We start from the raw sequence: 25,580 nt of genomic DNA on the forward strand, positions 1-25,580 counted from the left end.
TTTTTTCTCGTTTTGCTCTCTCTCTCTCTCTCTCTCTCTCTCTCTCTCTCTCTCTCTCTCTCTCTCTCTCATTCAAATTCAAACACCACTGTTTTCTTCATTTTTTCTCGTTTTGCTCAAAAAGTTAGGTGGGGCTGCTCACCTTCCTTTTGTTATAATTTGCCTTTAATCTCTCTTTCTGTCTCCTATTACTAGTGATCAGAACTAACAAAAAGGACTAGACAAAGCACTGAAATGAAGGCGGCAATGTCCTAAAAGAGGAGAATTCTCCAATCTCTTCATTACCAATCATTAAAACATCAGTCCCAAATGAAGACAATCATGTCCAAGACTCCCCATGACTCTTCCTTCTCCTCTTCAAAGAGGTACTTCCAATGGCGAAGGAAGAAAGGGGAAGATGAGGAAGTACTAGTCTTCAACTCTTTCTCATCCACTTGTGAGGAGGAAGAGGAGGATGAGACAGTGGGGCCTGTTACGATGGGCCCCATGAAGAAGAAAACTGCCATCATCCGATCGGTCATGACCGTTTTCACGGGCAAGAGGCGATGGCATGGCCGCGGTCATCGGATTATGGGCACCCTTTTTGGGTACCGGCGGGGTCATGTGCACTTTGCATTCCAGGAGGATCCAAAGGCGGGCCCAGTGTTCCTAATCGAGCTCACCGCACCCATGGATGGGTTGGTTATGGAGATGGCGTCGGGGGTGGTGAGGATTGCTTTGGAGTGCGATAAGAGGGTGGAGAAAAAGGGAGTGAGGCTGTTGGATGAGCCACTCTGGAGGGCTTATTGCAATGGGCGGAAATGTGGGTCTGCAGCAAGATGTGAGTGCAGACCCGCAGAGTGGAAGGTGTTGAAGGGAGTGGAGCCCATAACAATGGGTGCAGGTGTGCTTCCAGGTAAAGGAATCGGGGCCGAGGATGAGATAATGTACATGAGGGCAAGGTTCGAAAGGGTGGTGGGGTCCAGAGACTCTGAGGCCTTTTACATGATCAATCCTGATGGTTCTGGAGGTCCTGAGCTCAGTATCTTCTTGATTAGAGTTTAAAGGACTTTGAACTTGTTCTTTTAGCTATGAAAATTCAGTTTGATTTTTCGTTGGGCTTCTGTATTTTGACGAATGATCCCTTGTATAGAATATAAAACTGAAACTTGGGTAGGCCACACTTCCTCCTATCAGATACCAATGTTTGGAGAATAATTTCTATACACTGGATCATTCCTTTTTTTGTGCAATAATAGCTTGGGTTCATTGTTCTTTGCAATTGTCTAGGACATTGCAAAACGTTTGTATGGTTGATGAGGATCTCTGATATATGGGATTCTTTTACATGTGGCTCATCAACAGTGTGGCCTGCTAGATGATTGGTCTGGATCACCATTTGGCGAGGCACAAGGGAAGAGCAGTAGTGCTGTGCCAACGTTGCGTTGGTCTCTTATGATTTCTATTGTTATATATCTTCTTTTCTTTAGCTTCTTGGAAGGAAACAGAAGCAATGGAAATGGCTGTCTTCTTACATCTTTTAAATATCCGTGTGAGAATCATAGGAAAGGATCCACAAATGACCACAGTTGGATGATTCCGGCCATCGATTGGAGAAACTTTCACCCATTGAATGTAGACCATATGTCAAACTTTCACTCCAATCAAATGGCTAGATAGGATTATCTTGCAGGTATGGTTTTTTGGGGTGTCGATGATCCCCAGTGGGGCGTAGCAGATCTTCATTTTGGATCTTGTACATGCATGCCACATTCGACGGGTGTGATATTTTGGGGTCCTACTATATGATGATCTAGTCCATTGTATAATGCAAACTGCAAATGTTTTGAATTGGAAAAGAATCTGCCATTAGACATCTGATCTAATGTAGTTCAGGAAGTACAATTATCAAAGAATAATAACCAGCAGAAATATATCTGATGCCTTGTTGGGCTGACATACAGCTCGGAAAACAGGAAATGTAAATCAGCCAAACAAACTATCTTTTACTTCTGCCACCAAGCTCGAGCAGAGAACATGGCGATTGTCGATGAAAAACCAACATCTCGTGTCTTCTTTGTTTCTCTTTTTCAGCGGTTTGGAGGGTCAGGTCTTTGACGAGCGAATCCTGGCTGAAGGATGTAATTGACGACATGAGGCCCAAACAATGACACAAACCAGAAACATGGATATGCAAGCTGCATCAGTAACAGAATTACTCACATACTAAAAAGGAAATGAACAAACATGGATCAGTAGTATAATCACTTGGTAATGAAGAATTACTGAAAACCATCTGCTCCTTTTCAGATGATTATCACAAGTCGGCGGTGTCCACATGTCACACAGTCCGATCCAATCGGATGCTCTCTCTCTCTCTCTCTCTCATTCTAACTTGACCATGGGCACATGGACTTCAGCACATCGGGTTTTAGAAAAACTGGCATACACATTAGCCGACATGTAGGTGTGGGTTATTCTAACTTGAACCATGGGGGGCCATCTTAGATGTTAGAAGAACTGTGCACATTAGCTGAAATCTAGATGGGTAATTTTAACTTGAGCTGTGGGTACATGGGACTTAGCATTTTAAGGACCCATCTTAGATTTTAGAAAAAAACAACAGAAATAGCATTTTAAGGACCCATCTTAGATTTTAGAAAAAACAACAGAAACACGTCAGCTGACATTTAGCCATTAAGGACCCATCTTAGATTTTAGAAAAACAGAAACAAATCAGCTGACATTTAACCCCACACAGCCTATCCATTATACTAAACATGGATAAACCTATCCACCTGAGGCATGCATACAAGAGCTGTTTTTAAAGGTGGGAGGGGGTGGTTCTAACTTGAGCCATGGGTACATGGGAGTCCCACAACTTGGGTTTGCTAAGAACTGCCATGTCATACATGCAGCCTATGTTAGAAGGAACTCATCTCTCAAGTTTTCAAAAGTGGAGAAAAGAATCTTTCAATTACACTAGCTAAGACCCATCTATCATTTTCAATTTTCAAAAGAGATAAAGTAAAAAATCCATGAATTACACTAAGCATGGGGACATATCCATGAATTACACTAAGACCCATCTATCATTTTCAATTTTCAAAAGAGATCAAGTAAAAAATCCATGAATTACACTAAGCATGGGGAGATATCCATGAATTACACTAAGACCCATCTATCATTTTCAATTTTCAAAAGAGATCAAGTAAAAAATCCATGAATTACACTAAGCATGGGGAGATATCTCTACCTGAAGAAGCATTGAAGGAGCTTGATCAGTAGCAACATGATTTCTTGTTTTCCTGCAGTTAAGATTCGTAACTGATGGGCTGTTAGCCGTGGTTATATCCCAAAAGCTACGTTTCTTAGCAGTCGGCGCCGGCGACTGAAACCGATAACTTGGGCTCTTCAGTTCCCCCTCCACCGCTGATTTCCCTCCTTTTGCCCTCATCCTCTCTGTATGTTCTTTCGGCCGCAAGCTCGCTCTTGTCACAACCCTCGCCACTGCTTCTTGTAATGGTTTTGGATTGTTCCGTGAGAGCTCACGGATGAAGGCATCCTTCTGCTTGATTTGCAAAGCATGGTCAATCTTCATTCTCTCCATCTCTATTTCCAATCCCTTCACTGTTTGGCGAAGTTCTTTGATCGTCTCTTCGGCACACTTTTTCTTGGATTCCGGTGTGTTGAAGCAGTTCCCTGAGAGGAGGGAGGATTTTGGTCGGCGTTTCTCATTCGGTTGGGTCGAACATGGCGGAGATAAGAGGGAGGTAACTGATTGGGGAGTCGGGGATGAATTCACTGCTAATGACTGTGCTTGCATGGCTAGCAGCTTCTGCTGATGACGTGCCAGCTGCATTCGCAGATCGTGGTTTTCTTTCTGTAATTCAAGCAACAGTTTTGCTTGACCTGTTTCAGATTCAGGTACCAACATGGGTTCTTCATTTGGCATACATGCCTGAAACCAAAATATTTACATTGTGAGGTTGATCTAGGTTAATTTTATCTAATGAGAAATACAATGCCCATTCATCAGGTCGGCCCCACAGTGCATGAAAAGAATGGACTGTTATGGGACATTGACCAACAGGACAATATGCGTATGGGGTGGGGCCAACATGATTGATTGGCCTGGGTTACAAACACACAGATATGCTAATGTCCCATTCATCAGGTCTTTTATGGGTCTGATCTAATGAAAAATTCAGTATCCAGCAGTCGAACCTTAGTTCGGATTTCCTTGGCACGATCAGCCCAGTGAAGCGTGTTCTGAGTCTCGCCGAGGGAGAGATTACACGGGCTGATGTTTGCGATCATTACTGTGTTGCATGCTCCTCCAAGGGAATCTTTGAGCAGTTGGGTCAGCTTGGAATTGCGGTACGGGATGTGTTTCTTCCCTTCAACTAGCGCATTGATGCAACTGCTTAGTGCGAGGAGGGAGCGGTTGATGTTAGCACCTTCAAGGGATCTTAGTGTTCTCTGATCTGTTGCAAGAGCTCTCTCCGAGCCAGCTAAATCAATGAGGGAGAGCTTCCCCACCCGATTAATGATGTTCAGACCATCTTTCACTCGGTATTCTGCTATAACCTGCAAGTTTTTCACAGAGAATGAATTAAACAAAAAATAAAAATAAAAAATCATTCGAAGAAATAGATAGGGCTTCAATAGGAAAACTCTGCATATAGGACTTACAAATCCTACTGTTTTGCATTGTACAAGCAAAATGTGGACTGTTAATCACATGATTTCCAAGGCGTGCATGTTCTTGCCTGAAAACCAGGCCAGTCTGGTCACTAGGTAGTTGCCACATTCCAACCACCCTTTTTTCTGTATGTGGGTCCCATCTAATGACTAGACCAGCCTAATTTTTGGATAATGGCACATACATTGTGGCGCCCACCTAATGAATGGTCCGAATATAGCGCACATGTTTCACATTGGCACATGTGCGGTAGCCATCATAATTCTCATATCATTGAGATTGTTTGCTGCAATCACTGCTACTATTGGGAATTATTGCAATCTGGTCCTGATCAGGTCTAACACCACCTCAATTCGATTCCATGAGAGGAGACAAACTGAATGAAATGAGAAAGATTACATCTGCAATCCGAAACTACCTGCAGAATAGCATGAGAGCGGGAAGAAGTCTCATTGACACGAGTGGGTTCGGTGGTTCTGTTCAGGTTTCCTTGCTGAAGTAAAGCCATTACCTGCAAAAACAAACCAAATGCCATGTCAATATCTCTCTTTTTTCTCCTCAACTCATTTGGTCACTAACAGTAATTTGAAAGAGAGGCAACATATTACTTCATCAGTTGAATAGGCTCTATATTGGGTGAGACCTGCCGCTACGATCCCCTGAAATATTCAGAGACCAATTATCAGTCCTCCATTCAAAAGCATAAGAAATGGACCATCCAGCCTGTGGATCAGGTGGGCCCAACAGAGTAAATGGTTTTGTCGTATCTAGCTTCTAGATCAGGTGGGCCCCACAACAGAAATGACCTTCCTCAGAAGTCTGCCACGGCACTCATCAGGTGTGCTGGACATGTACAAAAATAATGGACAGTTTGGAAGCATTTCCCGACTGTCCACATTTGACATAATTTGTTATCCGCTTGACAAGCAGTCAATCTAATTTTTGGGCCAGGTCATCTATACTGTGGGTCCCACCTGATGCATGGCATGGATGTTCCACTCGGGTGGTTGGTTGGCATGTGTTGCTACATGTAGAGGTGCGCAAAAATTCTTCAGAACGATAAGCAATAGATGAAGCTGTGTGGAGCTTGGTGATTTTTAATCCATCAAACAAAATTCTAACTATTTTTTTTTTTTTCCAGAAATTAAAAGAAAAGGTGGGCCACGCGTACATAGAATATCGATCCAAGTTCATTGATGAATTGAAACCAGAAAGTCTAATTGAATTTACAGAAATCCTGACCAGAGTTTTCAAGATAGCTGACCTGTTTATCTTCTCGGAGAACAAGAGGTCTGCCAGGGGAGAGCAGATCCCGGACAGTTTCATTATAGACTTCTAGGTAGGACAGATGGACCACATGATTCCCATCACAGCTCCTCTGTCTGATCTTGGAGAAGAGGTCCTTGATGGCCAAAACCATCACTCCCGGATTCTCTACCGTCCCAAGCATTGTGTATGTCTTCCCAGCTCCTGTGGCGCCATAGCAAAATACCGTCCCGTTCCTTCCCTGCAGAACAGCTTCAACAAGATCCGATGTTCTGCAAATCCAAATGTGCAGCTGTAATTTATCAATGGAAGGCAGAAAATGCAATATTTTGGTCTCTGAAGAAGAGAGATTGCAGACATGGGGAATTTGAATGGAAGAATGCTAATTGCAGTTCTCCTCTTCAAGCACCAAATGCAAGCTCCCAGATATGGCAACCTTGTCCATGTGTGAAGATCTGGTCCCTTCGTCGGGCAGGCCCCACATTGAATGTGCCCTCAGCCCAAAAAATAAGGCCACTGTATGTTCAACATGGGCCAGAAATCATCAGATGCGCCCAAATATGGGGCCAGTCCAGCAGGTTCTCCTTTTCTAATCAATCATATTTCTAGTACATTCTGGCCCACCTGATGAATGGACATGCCTGATTTTTTCTTTAAATCTAGGGCACATTTACAATATCAAAAGAATGTGCAGATCATGGAGAAATGGAATATTTCGCAGAAATTTTACAGCGACAATCGGGTTAAAACTCCAGTGAAAGACTGAAACTTTAAGCACTCACGTCGTAGAATAAACTTCTTGTTGGGTGGTTGAATCCGGAAACGAAGCATCGAAGGTGAAATGTCGTCCTCGGACCCTTTTTAGCCTCAGATAATCATTCTCAGTTGCAAATTCTGTCAGATAGACATCCCGCCTATTGACGATCCGAACACAACACCTTGATCCTGCTTCTTTCTCCTTCTTGGACATTGGCCTAAGCCTCACAAATACAAGAATTCGACTACCCGTGGTGGAGTTCTCCGCAATCACATCCAATTCTCCCCCAGTTTTCATCCCTCTAAAGATCTTCCCTTCAGATTGCGGTGCTAAACTTCCCATTGAAAGCTTCCTTGCCACGGTGGAAACTGTTGCCTTCTTCGGGCAAGAAAATCCAGCAATTCGATCGCAACCCATCAAATTCTCCTTCGAATCTTCGGCTGCTGCAGCAACAGTTGGCAACACAACAGGCCTCGTGCTCATCGGCAGTTGATGATTCTCTCTCATCACTCCATCCATTTTCGATTCTCTCTCTTCCTTTCTTTGAGACCCAAGAAGATCAACGCTCGCGTGGGTTGAGAACCGTTGGTCCTCCAATTGGGCTGGTGGGTTCTTGAGAGCGGCAGTCTGCTGTTTTTGCTGCTCATAGAGTTGGGTGAGAGCTTTCATCTTCTCTTTCAGTCCGTGGTGTGGATTTCGCAGCACTGAAGGACCCATTTGAGATTCTTCTTGATCGGACCTCAACCGTGATCGATGGTTCGTTTTTGGGTCATCTTGGCTACTAAAGATCTGCGACCGGGTAGAGACGGGCATTCTAAATAATCAAGAAGAAAAAAGCCCAAAAGGCGTCTATCAAGACATCACCTGGTGATTTGTTCTCCAGACCCAGCACCCAAAAATACAAATTTCCTCAAACCCAACAGCTGAAACTCTGTCTACCGCTGCAAAACGCGAAGATCTTGCGATTTTCCAAACATCCAGTTGCCGAAACTTCGTAAATGAGAATATCTTGCAAATTTTCCTCGAACCCACCTGCCAAAACTCGTTGCTGCTGGAAAATACGAAGATCTTGAAATTTTTTCAAATGCGCAGTTGCGAAAACTCCCCAGTCTGTGTCATAAATATGCAAAATCTTGCATTTTTTCCTCAGACCCAGTTGCTGAAGCTCGGTAAAGTGCGGAGATCTTGAAATCTTTTCTCAGACCCAGTTGCTGAAATCTACCCGGTCAGCGGAAAATGCAAAAACCCTGCAATTTTTTCTTAGACTCAGTTGCGGAAACTTCATCCAGCGCCGGAAATCGAAAGATCTCTCCGGAAAATGCAATAAATTGGCCGAAAATTGGTAGGATTTTCTTGTGGAAATGGAAATGGAGATTTTGGTTGCAGCTGAAGGAGTGGGGGAAATGAGGAGAAAGCGAGGGGAAGAGAAGGGGAATCTGGTGAAGGAATTGAAGGGGAGATCTGAGCCGTTAGTTGGATGAGGAATGGACGGCAGACAGGAAGCATAAGGGATTTCTTTTTTTCTTTTTTATTTTTTTGAAATTTTGAATAGAGGCTGCAACGGGCAAAACATTGTCAGAGGCTAACGGTCGGGTACTAAAGAAGTGGGGCCCACTTTAATGTCTTTTAAAAAGTTCCTCGGACGCCCTTGCTTCATTGTTAGATTTCTTCAATTGAAATGACAAAAATGCCCCTAGATGGAAAATAGCCCTGCACACCGGAACAGGTGCCTGTGGTCTGTGGGGCCCACTTCGTGTGACATCCATTCCTTCAATCAGGTGGGCCTTCTCATTTTCACGGTACGGCCGGAAGCCAGACATTATTTGGTTCGTCTGTTTATCCTGGGTGCGGCTTGGATGGATACCTGGATCCACCAAGGTGGGTGGGACCCTGACTGTGGGGCCCACCGTGATGTATCTGACTACATCCACACCGTCCATCGGTATTGAAAGCTCATTTTAGAGTATGATCCAAAAAATGAAGCAGATCCAAATCCCAGATTGACCATAGTACATGAAACAATGGTAATTGACCATTAAAACTTCTCGTGGGCCACAAAAGCTTTGGATCAAGATGATATTTGTGTGGTCTCTTCATCTAGGTCTTTGTGATCTTATCAACAGGTTGGATGGAAGATAAACATTCCGGTGGAACCCATGAAGTTTTTAATGGTGGGGATTCAATCAAGGATGTTTCTTGTGGCGCGGTCAATCTAAGATTTGGGTCGTCTTCATTTTTGGGTTCATGCCCTAAAATGAGCTTTACAAAATGGTTGGGCGGTATGGATTTAAGGCACATATATTGCTATGAGCCCCACAATCAGGGGTCCCACCCACCTTGATGGATACGAGGCGCCCCATTTATCCTGGTAAGGTGAATCTTATTGACGGCTTGGATTGAACTAAACACTAGGGTGGCCAGCATCCCTCACAATTTTCTCCTTTAGCGTGGCCCACCTGAGTTTTGGATCAAGCTGAATTTTGGTTGCCCTGGGGCAAATTTGATGGACTAGGTGGATGTTACACTAACAACACGGTGAGCCCACGACGCTCAATCACCCTGTACAACAGGGGTTGTAGAGAAGTTCGGTCTCGTAATATCTTGTAAAATTCTGTACAAAAATCCTAGTACATCCACGGAGGACACACCGACCTAACTAAATGTCCTAATGACGTTAGAATTGATGGATTGGAGACAGTTAAAACGGAATGAATAGTAGGGCCATGAATAGGGGTGTACTTTGAGTCGAACCAAGTCTAGCTGGCCTCAGCTTGGCTCTGCTCGAACAGTGGCTGACCTCAGCTTGAACTCGGCTTGGCTCGGTCCTCGAGCTTGACTGGCCAGCTCGGCTCGCTTCAATCAGCAGCTCGAGTCAGCTCGGGCCGATTTCGCTATTGAGGCATTTCCACAAACACCTTAACTGCAACTTCAAAATCCTACTGTTTTACTATTGGTTCTTGTTATTCCTTCATTAACTCAGATGAATTGAGCTTAGCAATCAAAAGAAAGATTTTCAAATTGATATTTGACAGTATCATCTCAAATTCTAAATACTAGTGGAGTTCTTACTGTCCCTGGATATTCTCGGGTACTTGCTCCTCTGGAACATAAATCCTTTCAAGGGTATTTCCAATCTTCTTCTTGGGAAACAACATCATTGAAGGAGTAGATATTACCAGGGGGTCTTAGATAGAGGACCTTGTTCAAGGTTCTGGGATCATCCACGGCTTTGATGGTAAATGTGCCAATGTTTTCTTCCTTGACAAAAATTGCTGAAAATGGAAAGGCAGTGATGATCAATTGGAAAAAAGACTAGCATGCATCAAGGCAAGCTAGCTTGATACGATCCGAGTTCGAATTCGAGCTGGATTTGATCCAAGCTTAGTCGAGTTGGGGCCTGCTCAAACTCAGTTCAAACTCATTTTCGAGTTCAAAAAATCAACTCGACTCGGCTCGAACTCAGCTTCGAATCGAGTCAAATCAAGCTTTTTCGAGTCGAGTCAAGTGAGCTAACCGAGCTAGCTCGGTTTGTGTACACCCCTAGCCATAAACTTAACTAACCCAAGCACTAATTGTCAAGCACGAGAAATCTCATGGTTTAACTTATTCTAGAAATACCCCGATTAATCGAATTAGCTTTTAGACTGCTCGTTCATGGTCTGCTAAACTCGAAATTATAGAAAAATGTTCATCTTATTGGGCCCAATGTCCATCGCGGATATTGAGTTGAGATTATGTTTAAGATCATTCACCCTAGATTCGTAAGCCGAGCGTGTCGAATGTGCAAGTGCCTTAGGAGATAACTTTAACTTAAGTTAAATGTTCACCCTCTACTTTTTGCCAAATTTGTGATTTTCAGATCATTAGATCACAATCAAACTTAAGACACTAATTTAGGTTATTATCCTGCACATATCTGTATAGTCGCGGCCTCGATCAATGATTGATGTCTGTTGAACTAAATTAGGACATTTTCCGTTCATCGGCGTGTTCGATTATCGAGGTGGTTGTGTCTAAGCGTAGATCTCTAAGGGCCCGTTTGGCCGGTCGGATTGGAAGGGATTAGATGGTATTGGAAGGGATTGGAAGTTAAATCCCGGGATTGGCAGGGCGTGCCAAACAGAGTCGGTGATCTGATCCCAATCTCATGGATCTTAAGACAATCCACTGACAACACCATCATTACCTTTAAATCCCATCCAATCCACCCTAATCCGTTCAAATTTGCCCGGGACGTGTTTGGTTCGAGGGATTGGAAGGGATGGGAAGGTTTAATCTCGGGATTGGCCGGGCGTGCCAAATAGAATGGATATAGCAATCCAGGGATATAGCAATCCCATGGATCTCAAGACAATCCACTGACAACACCATCATTACCTAGAAATCCATGCCATCCACCCTTGTACCATTCAATCCCTTCCAATCCACCCGGCCAAACGGGCCCTAAGTGAGGCACATATCCCATGGCGTATATCAACCCATACATCTCCATGTGGGCCACAATAGTCAGAAACAACATCTTATAGGATTAACGTGACAAATACCTAGCCCTTGGGGCCATTTGCACCCTTTCGTCATTATCAATAGTCCACTATTTCACACTCCTCCTCATATGAACTTGTGCCTTACCATTGGGAAAGAGAGAGAGAGGAAGAGAGGAAGAGTGTGTGTGTGTGTGTGTGTGTGTGAGAGAGAGAGAGAGAGAGGTGCACCTTCACCCTTTCATAGGGGTGCACCTTCACCCTTTTATCCCTTCAATCGCAACCTTATCTGCACTTGGATCCTTTATCGGTGTTTTTTTTTTCCCTGCCAGTGATCAGATGTAAGATATGGTTTCTACTTTCTGATTTAGGTCTTCTTAGGTTGAGTTGCATGAATCTTATAATATCTTGTGTGATTGTTTATGTAACACCCTGAAAATCGGGGGTCGTGCATACGCTCGACTCCCGAGTTCCCGGGGTCACTTATAATCGGTTTTCATTAATATGCGATTAATCCAGGTTTAAAGGCGCAGCATGGAATTACTTGAAACATATAGTACGATCACAACTAGTCTGCTGAAATGAAAATAGATCATTATATACATGTCCAAAAGGATATAAAAAGGGTCGCATCAGGCGTTGCCCAACAAAATCACAAAAGAAATATCATATCCAAAAGAATAGGGCTGAGCCGCTGCTCGGCGATCCAACGACCCATCTACTAATCCGACGGGGAACCATCCATCAGCTGAAAGTAAGAGAACTCGTCCTCCTCCTTGAGGCTCGCATCACCAGGCTCTACGAAATCTGTATCACCTGCATCTATGAACGGGTCTGGTTGGTGTTTTAAAACACCGTCCCAGAGTGGGAGTGAGTGATCAACTCAGTGGGTGCTATTAGCCTTAAGTTGCAACAAGCATCAATTATAATAAGAATTTAATGAAAAACAATCAATCATAAACATCTATCTAGTCTTGTTAATGTGCATGGATGCAAGATGATATGATGTATGCCCTCACCACAATGCTCCCTCGTGCGACAACATCTAACGATCGCCAATGCCAACACTCCCTCAGTGCGACCTCGACTGCCGAGTCGCCAACCTAGCTAATGCCATGCAATGATGATGTTAACCGGGTTCTTAGTTAAGTCCATTCATCCAGCAGATTTGGAAATCTGATACACCCCACGTATCAAATGCCCTGAACTAGTTGCGAGGCCAAGACCCCCCAATGTGTGAGGCCGAGACCCCGCGATCCTTGACCCCGTCGGGTTTTCCCCATCCCCGACTTCAAGCACATGGGGGGTACTGAATGTGGGGTCGCTCGCGGTCACTACGGGGAGGCGCGTCACCCCAGCGTAGGTCGACAACTCGGATATAGTGTCCCATTCCACCATGCCCGGCTCACGAGACTGTGGATCAATATTCCATCCGGTATCGATGGGCTACAACGGTGGTGGGGTGTTCCAGTTTCCATACATATGTGAGCAAATAAGGTTAACAAACTAGGTGGGTCAGCCAGTGGACTAAACCGCACGAGCCCAGGCAAGTATGTGGCGGAACGACATCGGGTACAAGCGACCCATGTAGCCTAACTACTGCCGCCCACACGTATTGGTCCAAACCCATGGGTTTAGCCTCAAGGTGGTCCTACCAACGGAACCACCTTCGCTCTCCTCATGTTCCTGACCAACCCAATGGTAGGAATAGTGACTTATAGCAAGCCAACTACCCATGTAACATCAAACATATTCAACACCTTGATCTCATTTTGCTCAACATACAATTTAAATTTTCCTACAAGCAAACCATTAATATTATAAATAAACTGCATGTGTGTGGTGTGGGTTAGTGAGGAAGTTAACACTTTCTCCATGTTGAGAAATCATGTACACAAGAGTAAAGAAATCATACGTAATATGAGGCAACAACGTATAAAAATCAACATGGCATGAGCATATGATGATCCATACATCAAATCATGTGAGAAACATAATCGACATCATGAGAGAGAGAGTCAAACATATAAATCCATACCATTTCAACTAACATACAATTCCTAGAATTTCCTAGGCCTTCAAAAATAACATCCAAGCAATCAAAATCATTAATCTCGAACTATAGTTGGTGCTAGCCACCTAAGGATAATAGTCCACACCTATGGATCATTGAGATCTTGGAAAATGACCTAGAAACGCCAAACTCGATGTTGATCGGCCGGAATCCTAAGACATTACACTTGCATGTTAGAATATCATGCAAATCCTCCCTTAACATGAGGGGTTTTCAAAAAGATGAGAGATTTACCTACCCAATCGGCGGAGAGGGCTTCTCCCGGTTGGGGATGATGAATTTCCTTGAGGGAGAGATAGGGTTTTGCAAGATGAGACTCTCTTGGGCCCCACTTTGATCCATGGCCCACCTTCACTCTCCTTCATTCTCTCTTCCTCTCTTCTTCCTCTCTTCTTTCTCCCTTTTCTCTCTTCTCTCTTTCCTTCCCTAGGGCAAATTCGTATGGGGAGAGGGGTGCCCCAAATGAGGCTCCTTTTATAATGCCAGATTGGTGAAAATGGCCCCAAGTGCTAGGTTTTTACTATATTAGACCTATGAGAGGGTCTTTCTAGCCTCTAGGGCCCACTATGGGGTGTACAAGTCAATATACACCGTAGGATAGCTAGCCCTAATGATGATCTACATATGGATATGATCGGCCCGCCATTTGGATGCGCCGATCGACGGATATGATAAGAAGTCTGTTCAACGGTCACCGATAGTCGATCAGGGCCGCGGCTATACAGATATGAGGAGGAAAATATCCTTACTCCACGGGTAAAGTTTGGTCGCAAACCGACGGTCCGAAATCCTTAACTTTGCATAAGAGTGGACGACTCAATTCACTTAAGTTCCAACTCCTTCCTTTAGGGTATTTGCACTTCTCATGCACTCGTCCTTTAGCTCAAGTTGAGTGATTCTGGGCAGTACTCAGGTCCGATTCCCGCGATGGACGTCAAGCCCAATGAGATGGACATTATTTTATAGTTTTGGAACTAGTGGTCTACCAACGAGCGGTCTAGAGCTTGTTTGGATAACCGGGGCAGTTCTGGTGGCCCTCTGTCCATGAAACTTATAGGATAGGTGCTCCATGGCCCGATGAAGGGCCATGTAAAATTTGAAAATGATCAAATATGGGGTTTGGTCGCACGGGTCTGATTCGTGATCAACGGTCACCGTGCCACGATCGGGACCCAGATTTTTGTGGGTAGGTGTAGAAAAATACATTAGACCCTCATCATAAATTATGAAAAAATCTGATGGCTGAAATGTTTTACATTTCAGTTTTATTTACACGTGCCAGATTCTAATTTTGGCATTGGTGGGGCGCATCTGGCAAGTGTCAAATTTCACTTCTGGGTGTCCACTGGGTCCGTGGTTCACGATGGTCCCCAAGCCCAGTGAGATCTATGGTCCCTTGAATTTTTTTAATTTTCTGACCTTCCCATGTCGCGGTATAGCCCGCACGGGCTGTTGCTAAGTGTAAACGGCCATCTGGCTTGGAGGCCCGCACCAGGTTCTATCAGGACCCGTCTGGTCTATTCAATTGAGTTAATCTTGGTCTAATTTATTTGTGATACCTTACTATGAGTGGCTTAAATGAACAATCCTGTGGCAAATCCTACGTGGACGCCCCAAGGCACTGTTCTGGTTGGGTGGGACATTACACTACACCTGATATTCAAATGATCGGGCGGATTCATTAGCTTCCTACGGCTGATTAATCGGACTGGTGCGGTTCTTTACTAGTTCCACCCGTGTTCAAACTATCATTGAGTGCTAATGGTCATTAAGTGAAGTTATAAGTTAATTAAATAAAATAAAAAATAAAAATTGATGGATTTTTGGAAATCCAAAACAGTGAAAATCAAGGATGTTACAGTTTAGGTTATAAAGATTTTTTTTTCCTAAAACCCTTACCCTAAAAATACTTAAAGTTAAGCGAAATCTTTTTAAGGTGCGGACCATTTCCTTCTACCTTTTCTTTTATCAACATTTGAGAATCTTAGTTAATGAATATATGTTGTGGATATATTTTCGTAAGATATTATTGTTAGATTTAATTTAATATTGCAAACCTTATTATTACTTTCATCTGATTGTTAACATGCTTGATAAAATGCTTAAATGAATGAAATTCCTGATTCTAAGGTTTGTGCATAACTTTGATAAGTTGCTTAATAATCATTTTACGTACTTGTTTAATAAGTAGAACTGTTATTGATGTGCGGTCACCCTGCAAATGTCTGAGTTAGGGGGTGACCTACATTGGGTCGACCAATCCAGGCTTATTCGATTAACCATGGTTGAACACAGACGACCTACAATAGTTGAACTATATGGGATGCTTTGCACCCAATGTTGGTTACGCCGACATTCTTCCATGTCAATTAGATCTATATAATGTATGTCTGATAATTGTCTATTTATAACGCCGGATAACACTCGATTCAATCTAGGATACTATCGTTCCCCTTAAATGAGTATATTCATAACTGTTAGTGTGCTACGATCCCACTAAAACTCATGAGCAGAGCATGGTGGTATGAGACACCATGTTCAAGCTGTCGACCTATGTTGGGGTGACGAGCCTCCCCGTAGTGATTGTTGAGCAATGATGGAGGCAACAAGCCTACCATGTGTATTAAAATAGGGTGATGAATTCAACAATGGATCAAGGAGCACGGGTGAGGAGCCACTACATCTGCTACAAGCCTCGTGATCAGGTTAAGACCTATGATATAATAGTGGTACCCTAACTTCCCCAATATGCTCTTGAATAAGATTTAATAACTAACGGGCTAATCATGCATAACAAATGCACTTGTTGGTAATGCGGATGACGAGCCACATTATCTTAAGTTAGGTGTTCCGCAAAATAGGCGTTGGAGTCACATGATGAAGGAGTGTTGACATTATGTGAAACAGGTGTTGAAGTCGCTTGTTAAAGGAGTGCTAAATTGTGAGAATCATACATCATTTTATCATAACATTCATACAACTAAAAAGACTATATAGGAAATGATTGTTTATGTGCCATCATTACTTAAATTAATTGAGTTGATAACATGTGCAACTTAAAATAAATAGTACCACTAATGTAATCACTCACTTTCATATTGAGACGGTGTTTCAAAACAATAATCAGACGTAGCTGTAGATGCAAGTATCACTGAGGCCAACACCTTAGAGGATGCGAATATAGATCCGAAAGATGAGTTTTCTTATTTCTAGTTTTCTGATAGACAAATTTAGCTGACTGGATTTGATAGATGTTTTTTTTTTTTCCTTCGTTGGGCAGATTATATATTTTACACATATTCTCTTTCCTTTGAAATCATTCGTTGGGATCCAACTGTGGACTCCACTCTTTGGATAGATTTATGATTAGGGGTGCACACAGTTCGGTTCGATCCGGTTTTGGGGTGAAACCGGAACCGAACTGTTCCCTATGGTTCTAGGATTTTTGGAACCGGAACCGGACCGTTAGCACCTTAGAACCGAACTGGAATTGGATCGTGAAAACTAGTTCGGTTCTGGATTGGTTCCACGGTTCTGGGCTTTTTAAACTCCAGCCCAATTGCACTTTTTAAATAATACTATTAAGGTCTTAGAACCATACAATCGAGAGTGAATGGATGGGAATAACTTCGTATCAATTCTTGGATGGTTTGGATGTTTTACACACTAGAGATGTGGACACATATATGGCAGTTGAACGGTAACTTATCATCCAACTAGTTACATGAGAGACCTCTGTTTTTAATAACCTACACGATGCAATCAGACACTAGACACGTGGCTTGCATGTAACAGAATTGTAACACCCTGAAAATCGGGGGTCGTGTATATACTCGACTGACGAGTTCCCCGGGTCACTTATAGCCGGTTTTCATTAATATGCGATCCAGTTTAAATGCGTAGCCTGGAATCTCCTGGAACATGAAGTACATCCACACAAGTCCACTGAAATGAAAGAGACCAAATACAAATATATATACGTAACGCCCTGAAAATCGGGGGTCGTGCATACACTCGACTCCCGAGTTCTCGAGTGTCACTTATCATAAATTTTATGGTTTTGCGGTTAATCAAATTTAGTTGCGCTACTTGGAATTACTTGGAGCATAAACACAACCACAACTAGTCTACTGAAATAAAAGAGATATACATATATATAGGTCCAAAGGAATACATATGGGTCGCCCAAGGCGTTGCCCCGACAAAAATCACAAAAATATCATGTCTAAAGGAATAGGACTGAGTCTACTACTCAGAAATCCAACATCTCGCCTACTGATCCGATGAGGTCCCGCTCATCAGCTGGAAGTAGGAGAACTCGTCCTCCTCCTCGAGGCTCACCTCACCCTGCACCACGTACCCTGCACACCTGCATCTACCGGCGAGTCTGGTTGGTGTTTTAAAACACCATCTCAGAGTGGGAGTGAGTGATTAACTCAGTGAGTGCTATTAGTCTTAAGTTGTAACAAGCATCAGTTATAGTAAGAATTTAATGAAAAATAATCATTCACAAACACCTAACTAATCTTATTAATGCCATGCATGGTGGATGATATGATGTATGCCTTCGCCACAACTCTCCCTCGAGCTACTCCATCTAACGATCGTGTATGTCAACATTCCCTCAGAGCGACCTCGACTGCGGAGTCGCCAACCTAGCTAATGTCGTGCAATGATGATGTTAACTGGGTTCTTAGTTAAAGTCCATTCGTCCAGCAGATTTAGGAATCTGATATACCCCACGTATCAAATGCCTTGAACTAGTTGCGAGGCCAAGACCCCTCAATGTGTGAGGCCAAGACCCCGCGATCCTTAATCCCGTCGGGTTCCTCGTCCCCGACTTCAAGCACATGGGGAGTGTTGAGAGAAAGGGATCGCTTGCGGTCACTACGGGGAGGCGCGTCATCCCAACGTAGGCGACAGCTCGGACACTGTCCCATTCCACCATGCCCGGCTCACGAGACTATGGATCAATATTCCATCCGGTATCGATGGGCTACAACGGTGGTAGGGTGTTCCATATTCCATACATAAGTGAGCAAATATGGTTAACGAACAGGGTTGGACAGTAGATAGGCTAGACTACACGAGTCAGGCGAGCACGTGACGGACGACATCGAGCACAATAGGCCCACGTAGTCGAACTACTGCCGCCATGCGCACCCGCCCAAATCCATGAGTTTAGCCTTGGGTAGCCCTACCAATGGGGCTACCGTCTCTCCTCAAGTTTCCTAACCAATCCAAAGATTTGAGAATGACTCTTAACATGCCAACCATCAAGATTACCAACTAGCATAATGATATCATATTTACAAACATCACAACATACGGTTCGATTATTCCTAACAAGCATGCTGCAACAACATGAATAATGTGCATGTGAGTGGTGTGGATTAGGGAGGAAGTTACGCACTTCCTACACCTCAAGGGATCAAATACACAAGAGGAGTTAAGCACAACATAAAACAACACATATGAGAAGAAATCGATCAAACATGAGCATGTAGTTATTCATATACTAATTCAAGTGAGAGGCAAGGTCAATATCAAGTACGAACTAAGCATGCAAATCATACAATTCCAACAATATATCATCCCTAAGTTTCCTCTAGATTCTTCAATACATCATACCAAACGAACAAAATCATTAAACTCTTACTATAATCGGTGCTAGGCCACCTAAGGATAATATTCCGCACCTATGGATCGTTAAAGACTTGGAAACGACCTAGGAGTGTGGATTTTGGGTTGATTGGCCGGAATCCCTAAAGCAAAGCATTGCATCTTAGAATCCCATGTAAACCCCTCCTCATCATAAGGTTTTCAAGAAAAATGGGTGATGGATCTTACCTAGGCGATCAACGGAATGAAATGACGGTCGCGGAGGAGGGTTTCCTCTTGGAGACGAGGTAGGGAGTTATGAGGTTTGATTCCTTTGGGCCCCACCTCAATCTAGGGTCCACACCTTCACTCTTTTCCTCTCTTTCTCCTTTCTTCTTTCTCCCTTTTCTCTCTTCTCTCTTCCTTTCCTCTAGGGTAAAATCGTATGGGGAGAGGGGGTGCCCAAATGAGGCCCTTTTATAATGCCAGATTTAGCGTAAATAGCCCCAAAGGCTAGGTTTTTACTATACTAGACCTATGGGAGGGTCTTTCTAAGCTCTAGGGCCCACTATGGGGTGTACATATTGATTTACACCATAGGATAGTTAGCCCTAATGATGATCTACGTATGGATATGATCGGCCTGCCATTTGGATGCGTCGATCAACAGATATGATTAGAAGTCTGTTCAACGGTCACCGATAGTCGATCGGGGCTGCGGCTATACGGATATGAGTAGAAAAATATTCTTACTCCACATGTGAAATTTGGTCGCAAACCGACGGTCCGAAATCCTCAACTTTACATAAGAGGGGACGACCCAATTCACTTAAGTTTCAGCTCCTTTCTTTAAGGTATTTGCACTTCTCATGCACTCGTCCTTTAGCTCAAGTTGAGCGGTTCTGAGCAGTACCCAGGTTCGACTCTAGCGATGAACGTCAAGCCCAGCAAGACGGACATTACTCTATAATTCTGTAGCTAGTGGCCCACCAACGAGCGGTCTAGATCTTGTTCGGAAAATTGAGGCATTTTTGGAATGAATTAGGTATTGAGATTTTTCATGGGCGATGATTAGGGTTTGGATTAACTATGTTCATAGTGTGGCCTATTCATAACTAGTGAAAGTGGAGATTTAGTCATGATTACTCTAAGCCGTCGGTTTTAGGCTAAAAGAGTAACGGGGTTGATTTGGTCTATTATTCAAGATCCGGGCCTTATCTGACTCTGCCCCGGTTAGATCTTTATTTTAGTCATGCTTGCCTTGATTAGTTAGCAAAGGGTCGGTTAGATTTGGGCCCTCTGGCCTTAAGTTTTAATGAAATCCCACAATGGCCCTTTAGGACTCCTCATTGGCTTTGGGGCGGACCCAACATCTCCTTGGCCACCAAATTTGGTGTGTAGGTGCTTTATGGCCCGGTGAGGGGCCATATAAAATTTGGAACAAACGGATGAACGGATATGGGGTTTGAGTAAACGGTTCTGATCTTCAAATGGCCCTGTAGGGTCCATTCCGGTGATTGGAGCAGTTCTGGTGGCCCTCTGGCCACGAAAGCTATAGGAATGTGCTTCATGGCCCGATGAAGGGCCATGCAAAATTTAAAAATGATCAGATATAGGGTTTGGTCACACGGGTCTGATTTGCGATCAACGGTCACCGTTCCACCATCGGGTTCCAAAGTTTGTGGACGGGCGTAGAAAAAACATTAGACCCTCATCGTAAATTATGAAAAAATTCGACGGCTAAAATGTCTTACATCTCAGTTTTATTTACACGTGTCAGATTCTAATTCTGGCATTGGTGGGCCATATTTGACAAGTGCCAGATTCCACTTTTGGGTGTCCACTGAGTCCGTGGTCCGTGATGGTCCCCAAGCCTCGTGAGATTTATGCTCCCCTAAATTTTTATAATTTTCTGACATTCCCGTGTCGCGGTATAGCCCACATGGGCTGTTGCTAGGTGTAAACGGCCATCTAGCTTAGAGGCTCGTACCAGGTTCTATCAGGACCCGTCTGATCTATTCAATTGGGCTAATCTTGGTCTAATTTATATGTGATACCTCACTACAAGTGGCTTAAACGAACGGTCCTTTGGCAAATCCTACGTAGACGCCCCAGGATATTGTTCTGGTTGGGCGGGACGTTACACTACACCTGATGTTCAAGTGATCAAGCGGATTCATTGGCTTCCTACGGCTGATTAATCGGACTGGTGCAGCTCTTTACTGGTACCATCCCTATATAAACTAACAATGAGTGCTAATAGTTATTAAGTAATATTTAGGTTAATTAAATATAAAAAATTTTGATGGATTTTTGAAAATCCAAAATAGTGAAAATTCAGGATATTATAGGTTTCTACTTTCTGATTTAGGTCTTCTTAGGTTGAGTTGCATGAATCTTATAATATCTTGTGTGATTATTTAGGTTATAAAGATTTTTTTACCTAAAACCCTTACCCTAAAAATACTCAAAGTTAAGCGAAATCTTTTTAAGGTGTGGACCATTTCCTTCTACGTTTTCTTTTATCAACCTTTGAGAATCTCAGTTAATGAATACATGTTGTGGATATATTTTCGTAAGATATTATTGTTAGATTTAATTTAATATTGCAAACCTTATTATTACTTCCTTCTGATTGTTAACATGCTCGATAAAATGCTAAAATGAATGAAATTCCTGATTCTAAGGTTTGTGCATAACTTTGATAAGTTGCTTAATGATCATCTTATGTACTTGTTTAATAAGTAGAACTGTTATTGATGTGAGGTCACGCTACAAATGTCTAAGTTAGGGGGTGACCTACATTGGGTCGACCAATCCAGGCTTATTCGATTAACCATGGCTGAACACAGACGACCAACAATAGTTGAATTATATGGGATGCTTTGCACCCAATGTTGGTTACGCTGACGTTCTTCCATGTCAATTAGATCTGTATAATGTATGTCTTATAATTGTCTATTTATAATGCCGGATAACACTCGATTGAATCTAGGATACTATCGTTCCCCTTAAATGAGTATATTCATAACTATTAGTGTGCTACGATCCCACTAAGACTCATGAGCAGAGCATGGTGGTATGAGACACCATGTTTAAGCCGTCGACCTATGTTGGGGTGACGAGCCTCCCCGTAGTGATTGTTGAGCAATGATGGAGGTAACACGCCTACCATGTGTATTAAAATAGGGTGATGAATTCAAAAATGGATCAAGGAGCACAGGTGAGGAGCCACTACATTTGCTACAAGCCTCGTGATCAGGTTAAGACCTATGATATAATAGTGGTACCGTAACTTCCCCAATATGCTGCTTGAATAAGATTTAATAACTAACGGGCTAATCATGCACAACAAATGTACTTGTTGGTAATGCGGATGACAAGCCACATTATCTTAAGTTAGGTGTTCTGCAAAATAGGCGTTGGAGTCACATGATGAAGGAGTGTTGACATTATGTGAAATAGGCGTTGAAGTCGCTTGTTAAAGGAGTGCTAAATTGTGAGAATCATACATCTTCTTATCATAACATTCATATAACTAAAAAGACTATATAGGAAATGATTGTTTATGTGCTATCATTACTTATATTAATTGAGTTGATAACATGTGCAACTTAAAATAAATAGTACCACTAATGTAATCACTTACTTTCATATTGAAACGGTGTTTCAAAACACTAATCAGACGTAGCTGTAGATGCAGGTATCACTGAGGCCGACACCTTAGAGGATGCGAATATAGATCCGAATGATGAGTTTTCTTATTTCTAGCTTTCCGATAGACAGATTTAGCTGACTGGATTTGATAGATGGTTTTCTTTTTTCTTCGTTGGGCAGATTATATATTTGACACATATTCTCTTTCCTTTGAAATTATACATTGGGATCCAACCGTGGACTCCATTCTTTGGATATATATATGATTAGGGGTGCGCACGGTTCGGTTCGGTTCGATTTTAGGGTGAAACCGGAACCGAACCGTTCCCTACGGTTCTAGGATTTTTGGAACCGGAATTGGACCGTTAGCACCCTAGAATCGAACCGGAACCGGACCGTGAAAACCAGTTCGGTTCCGAATCGGTTCCACGGTTCTGGGCCTTTTAAACTCCAGTTCAATTGCACTTTTTTAACAATACTAATAAAGTCTTGGAACCATACAATCGGGAGTGAATGGATGGGAATAACTTCATATCAATTTTTGGACGGTTTGGATGTTTTATACACTAGAGATTGATTGCTATTGTAACAACCCTAAATTTTGGTGCATTAAAAAAACTAAAATAAATATTTAAAGATTTTATCTTTAAATAAAAAAATAAAAACAAGTCAATAATTGAGTTGGTATAGACATTCTTAGTTGAGAGAGAGGTTTATGGATCGATTCTTGGAGTGGTAATAATAATTTTTTTATCAAATGTCATTAAAAAAATTCAAATTCGGGATAAGGGAGGATGTGCTCATCCTATCTTATGAGAATTTTCTTTAAAAGGGATACGGAAGGTTTTTGCATTAAAAAAAAGGAGATTGGCTCGATCAGGTAAGTTCTAATCGTTAGATCTTTTTAACTTTTTATTATGTTGTTAATTTCTTCTTGATCTATACAATGGATGGCGTGGATCATCCACACCATCATTGTATAGGTGTGTAGAGTCAATTTTAATAAAGTGATGTTTTTATGATTTTGGTCTAATTAGTAATATTTTAAGAATAAATTAAATGGATGAAATCTGATTGTGCTAAGATAGATCTGTACGGATCATATGATCCTTAAGGCCAAAATATACAAGGGCCATAATTTTTAGATCAATCTAACAATCAGATAGGCCACATTAGTCAGATCTAAAAGTGTTTAATAAAGGAATCTTAGATTTTTGCGCAAGTGTTGGTATCACTTGGCGTAGAAGGTCGAGATGGGCCATCGGTGTATGTGTGGTTAGATCCACACCATCCATCTAATGTGTAGAGGCAAAACATGATAATACCTCAAGAATTTGAATGATCTAACCATCCGATGGATCACCCCGATCAAGTAATTATCATTCAATTTTATAATCTTAAAAATGAGAAAAAAAATAGAATAGAAATTTTAATTATTTGATTATTTTGGATCTGGCCACCTAGGATGTTAATCAGAGGTGGGCCCCACCATGTAATAAAAACATATGAATAATAATGTTGTTGATATAACTGATAGGATTTCTGAATTCAAACCAACATAATTACCCTGTGGATTCTACACTACCAGACTTAGGTGAGTAACCCAACTTGTCTCATAATTCATTAAAATTAAAATAAATCATTGTGATTGTTTGATTGATTTACTGGTTTGAATATTTTGATATGATAATTGTACGATAAATTTATATGTGAATATATATTTTAATCGAGACAACTATGCCAAATATGAAAAATATGCATTTACATATCATCCCTCATTCATTGCATTGCATAATGCATGGTCGATCCTAGGGGCCCTCCCTAGAAGAAATGTCGATCCTGGTAGAGCGTTACCAGATGCGGGCTATGCCCAAGCCTACCGAAAGGTGGAAGCCTACCCAACGGGTGGATGCGGGTTGACGACTTCCAACCCAAGTAGATGGACGATCACCCCATCTGATGCATTCATACCCCATTTTACATCATTGTACATGTATTTTTGTATTATTTTAATTGATATGATTATGAACCATGCTGGGTTATATCACTAAGCCTGGCCAGCTTATATTTTTTATTGATGGAAAAACCGTACAGATGTGAATGAGGGTGGGCCGGTGGCTCAAAAATAGGAATATGTGGTCAAGCTAGAAAGGACTTAAGGGACACGTGACCCTACTTGACAAAAGAAGAAGTTGCAGCCTTAGACTAGTCATGATATTTTTACTTTAATTATATTTAATTTTCTTAGATTGTAAATTAATTCTTTCAAGTTGTTGGACATGTTTATTTCATTTCATAAGATCCTAATTGAGAGGGTCCTTAGTTATGTTTATGATTAATTATTACAATAAATGATCGTTTCTTATTTTTGAGATGTTGTTGAGTATGAATGGAATGTAAATCTACGGTAGAGCTAGTAGGTAAATGAATAATTGTATAATTGAATGAAATTAGTACACTCAGTGTACGTGTCATGGGCCGAAACTCAGGTCTAAGGGTGCATACTCTGTATACACTAGAGATGTGGACACATATATGGCAGTTGAACGGTAACTTATCATCCAACTAGTTACATGGGAGACCTTTTTTTTTAATAACCTACACGATGCAATCAGACACTAGACACGTGGCTTGCATGTAACAGAATCCAAATCGTCCAAATAATGGGACCCACTATAAATGGGATAGAGCTCCAAATTTACATTCATTAGACAATTCTAACCTTTAATCAATAGACATTTTCTTGTTGATTTGGACCATCGAAGATTTCTCACTAAAACGGTCCATCAAATGTCCACGAATCAACCAGTTAAGATTATATGCTAAATGATGATCCTTCGATACTGGGTCCACTACTTGGACAATTCAATTTAAGGTACATGTGTGCCACGTGTAATGATACTGACCGTACATGGGACGTAGCCACACCATCAGATTGACTCGGCAATGCTATTTGCTGAGCTTGGAATTCAATTCAATGCACATCTACTTTGTTGAATTTGAATATGTTGTTTTGACCGTTCATTAGAAGTCCACCGATCAGTTAGTTATGAGCTACGT

The 25,580-nt window shown here is 42.1% G+C and overlaps 2 protein-coding genes across 3 annotated transcripts; one reads left to right on the top strand and one right to left on the bottom strand.

The window, feature by feature from the left end:
* The first annotated feature begins 26 nt into the window (after positions 1-26).
* Positions 27-1,090, top strand: LOC131235015 (protein MIZU-KUSSEI 1-like). The gene has a single exon (XM_058232088.1). The coding sequence runs from the start codon at positions 310-312 to the stop codon at positions 1,042-1,044; it is 735 nt and encodes a 244-aa protein (XP_058088071.1). The 5' UTR covers positions 27-309; the 3' UTR covers positions 1,045-1,090.
* Positions 1,091-1,823: 733 nt separating this feature from the next.
* Positions 1,824-8,472, bottom strand: LOC131235014 (kinesin-like protein KIN-8A). Of its 2 annotated transcripts, none has more exons than XM_058232085.1 (7): positions 6,733-8,472; positions 5,949-6,222; positions 5,293-5,343; positions 5,103-5,195; positions 4,207-4,569; positions 3,236-3,940; positions 1,824-2,177 (listed from the first exon to the last, which is right to left on the bottom strand). In XM_058232085.1, the coding sequence occupies exons 1-7, from the start codon at positions 7,518-7,520 to the stop codon at positions 2,070-2,072; spliced, it is 2,382 nt and encodes a 793-aa protein (XP_058088068.1). In that variant the 5' UTR covers positions 7,521-8,472; the 3' UTR covers positions 1,824-2,069. The 2 variants fall into 2 exon arrangements, with proteins under 2 accessions (XP_058088068.1, XP_058088069.1); XM_058232086.1 differs by having other exon boundaries at positions 1,824-2,111; positions 6,733-8,457.
* Positions 8,473-25,580: the final 17,108 nt, after the last annotated feature.

This window comes from Magnolia sinica, chromosome 19 (genome assembly GCF_029962835.1).
Source record: "Magnolia sinica isolate HGM2019 chromosome 19, MsV1, whole genome shotgun sequence".
Taxonomy (NCBI): domain Eukaryota; kingdom Viridiplantae; phylum Streptophyta; class Magnoliopsida; order Magnoliales; family Magnoliaceae; genus Magnolia; species Magnolia sinica.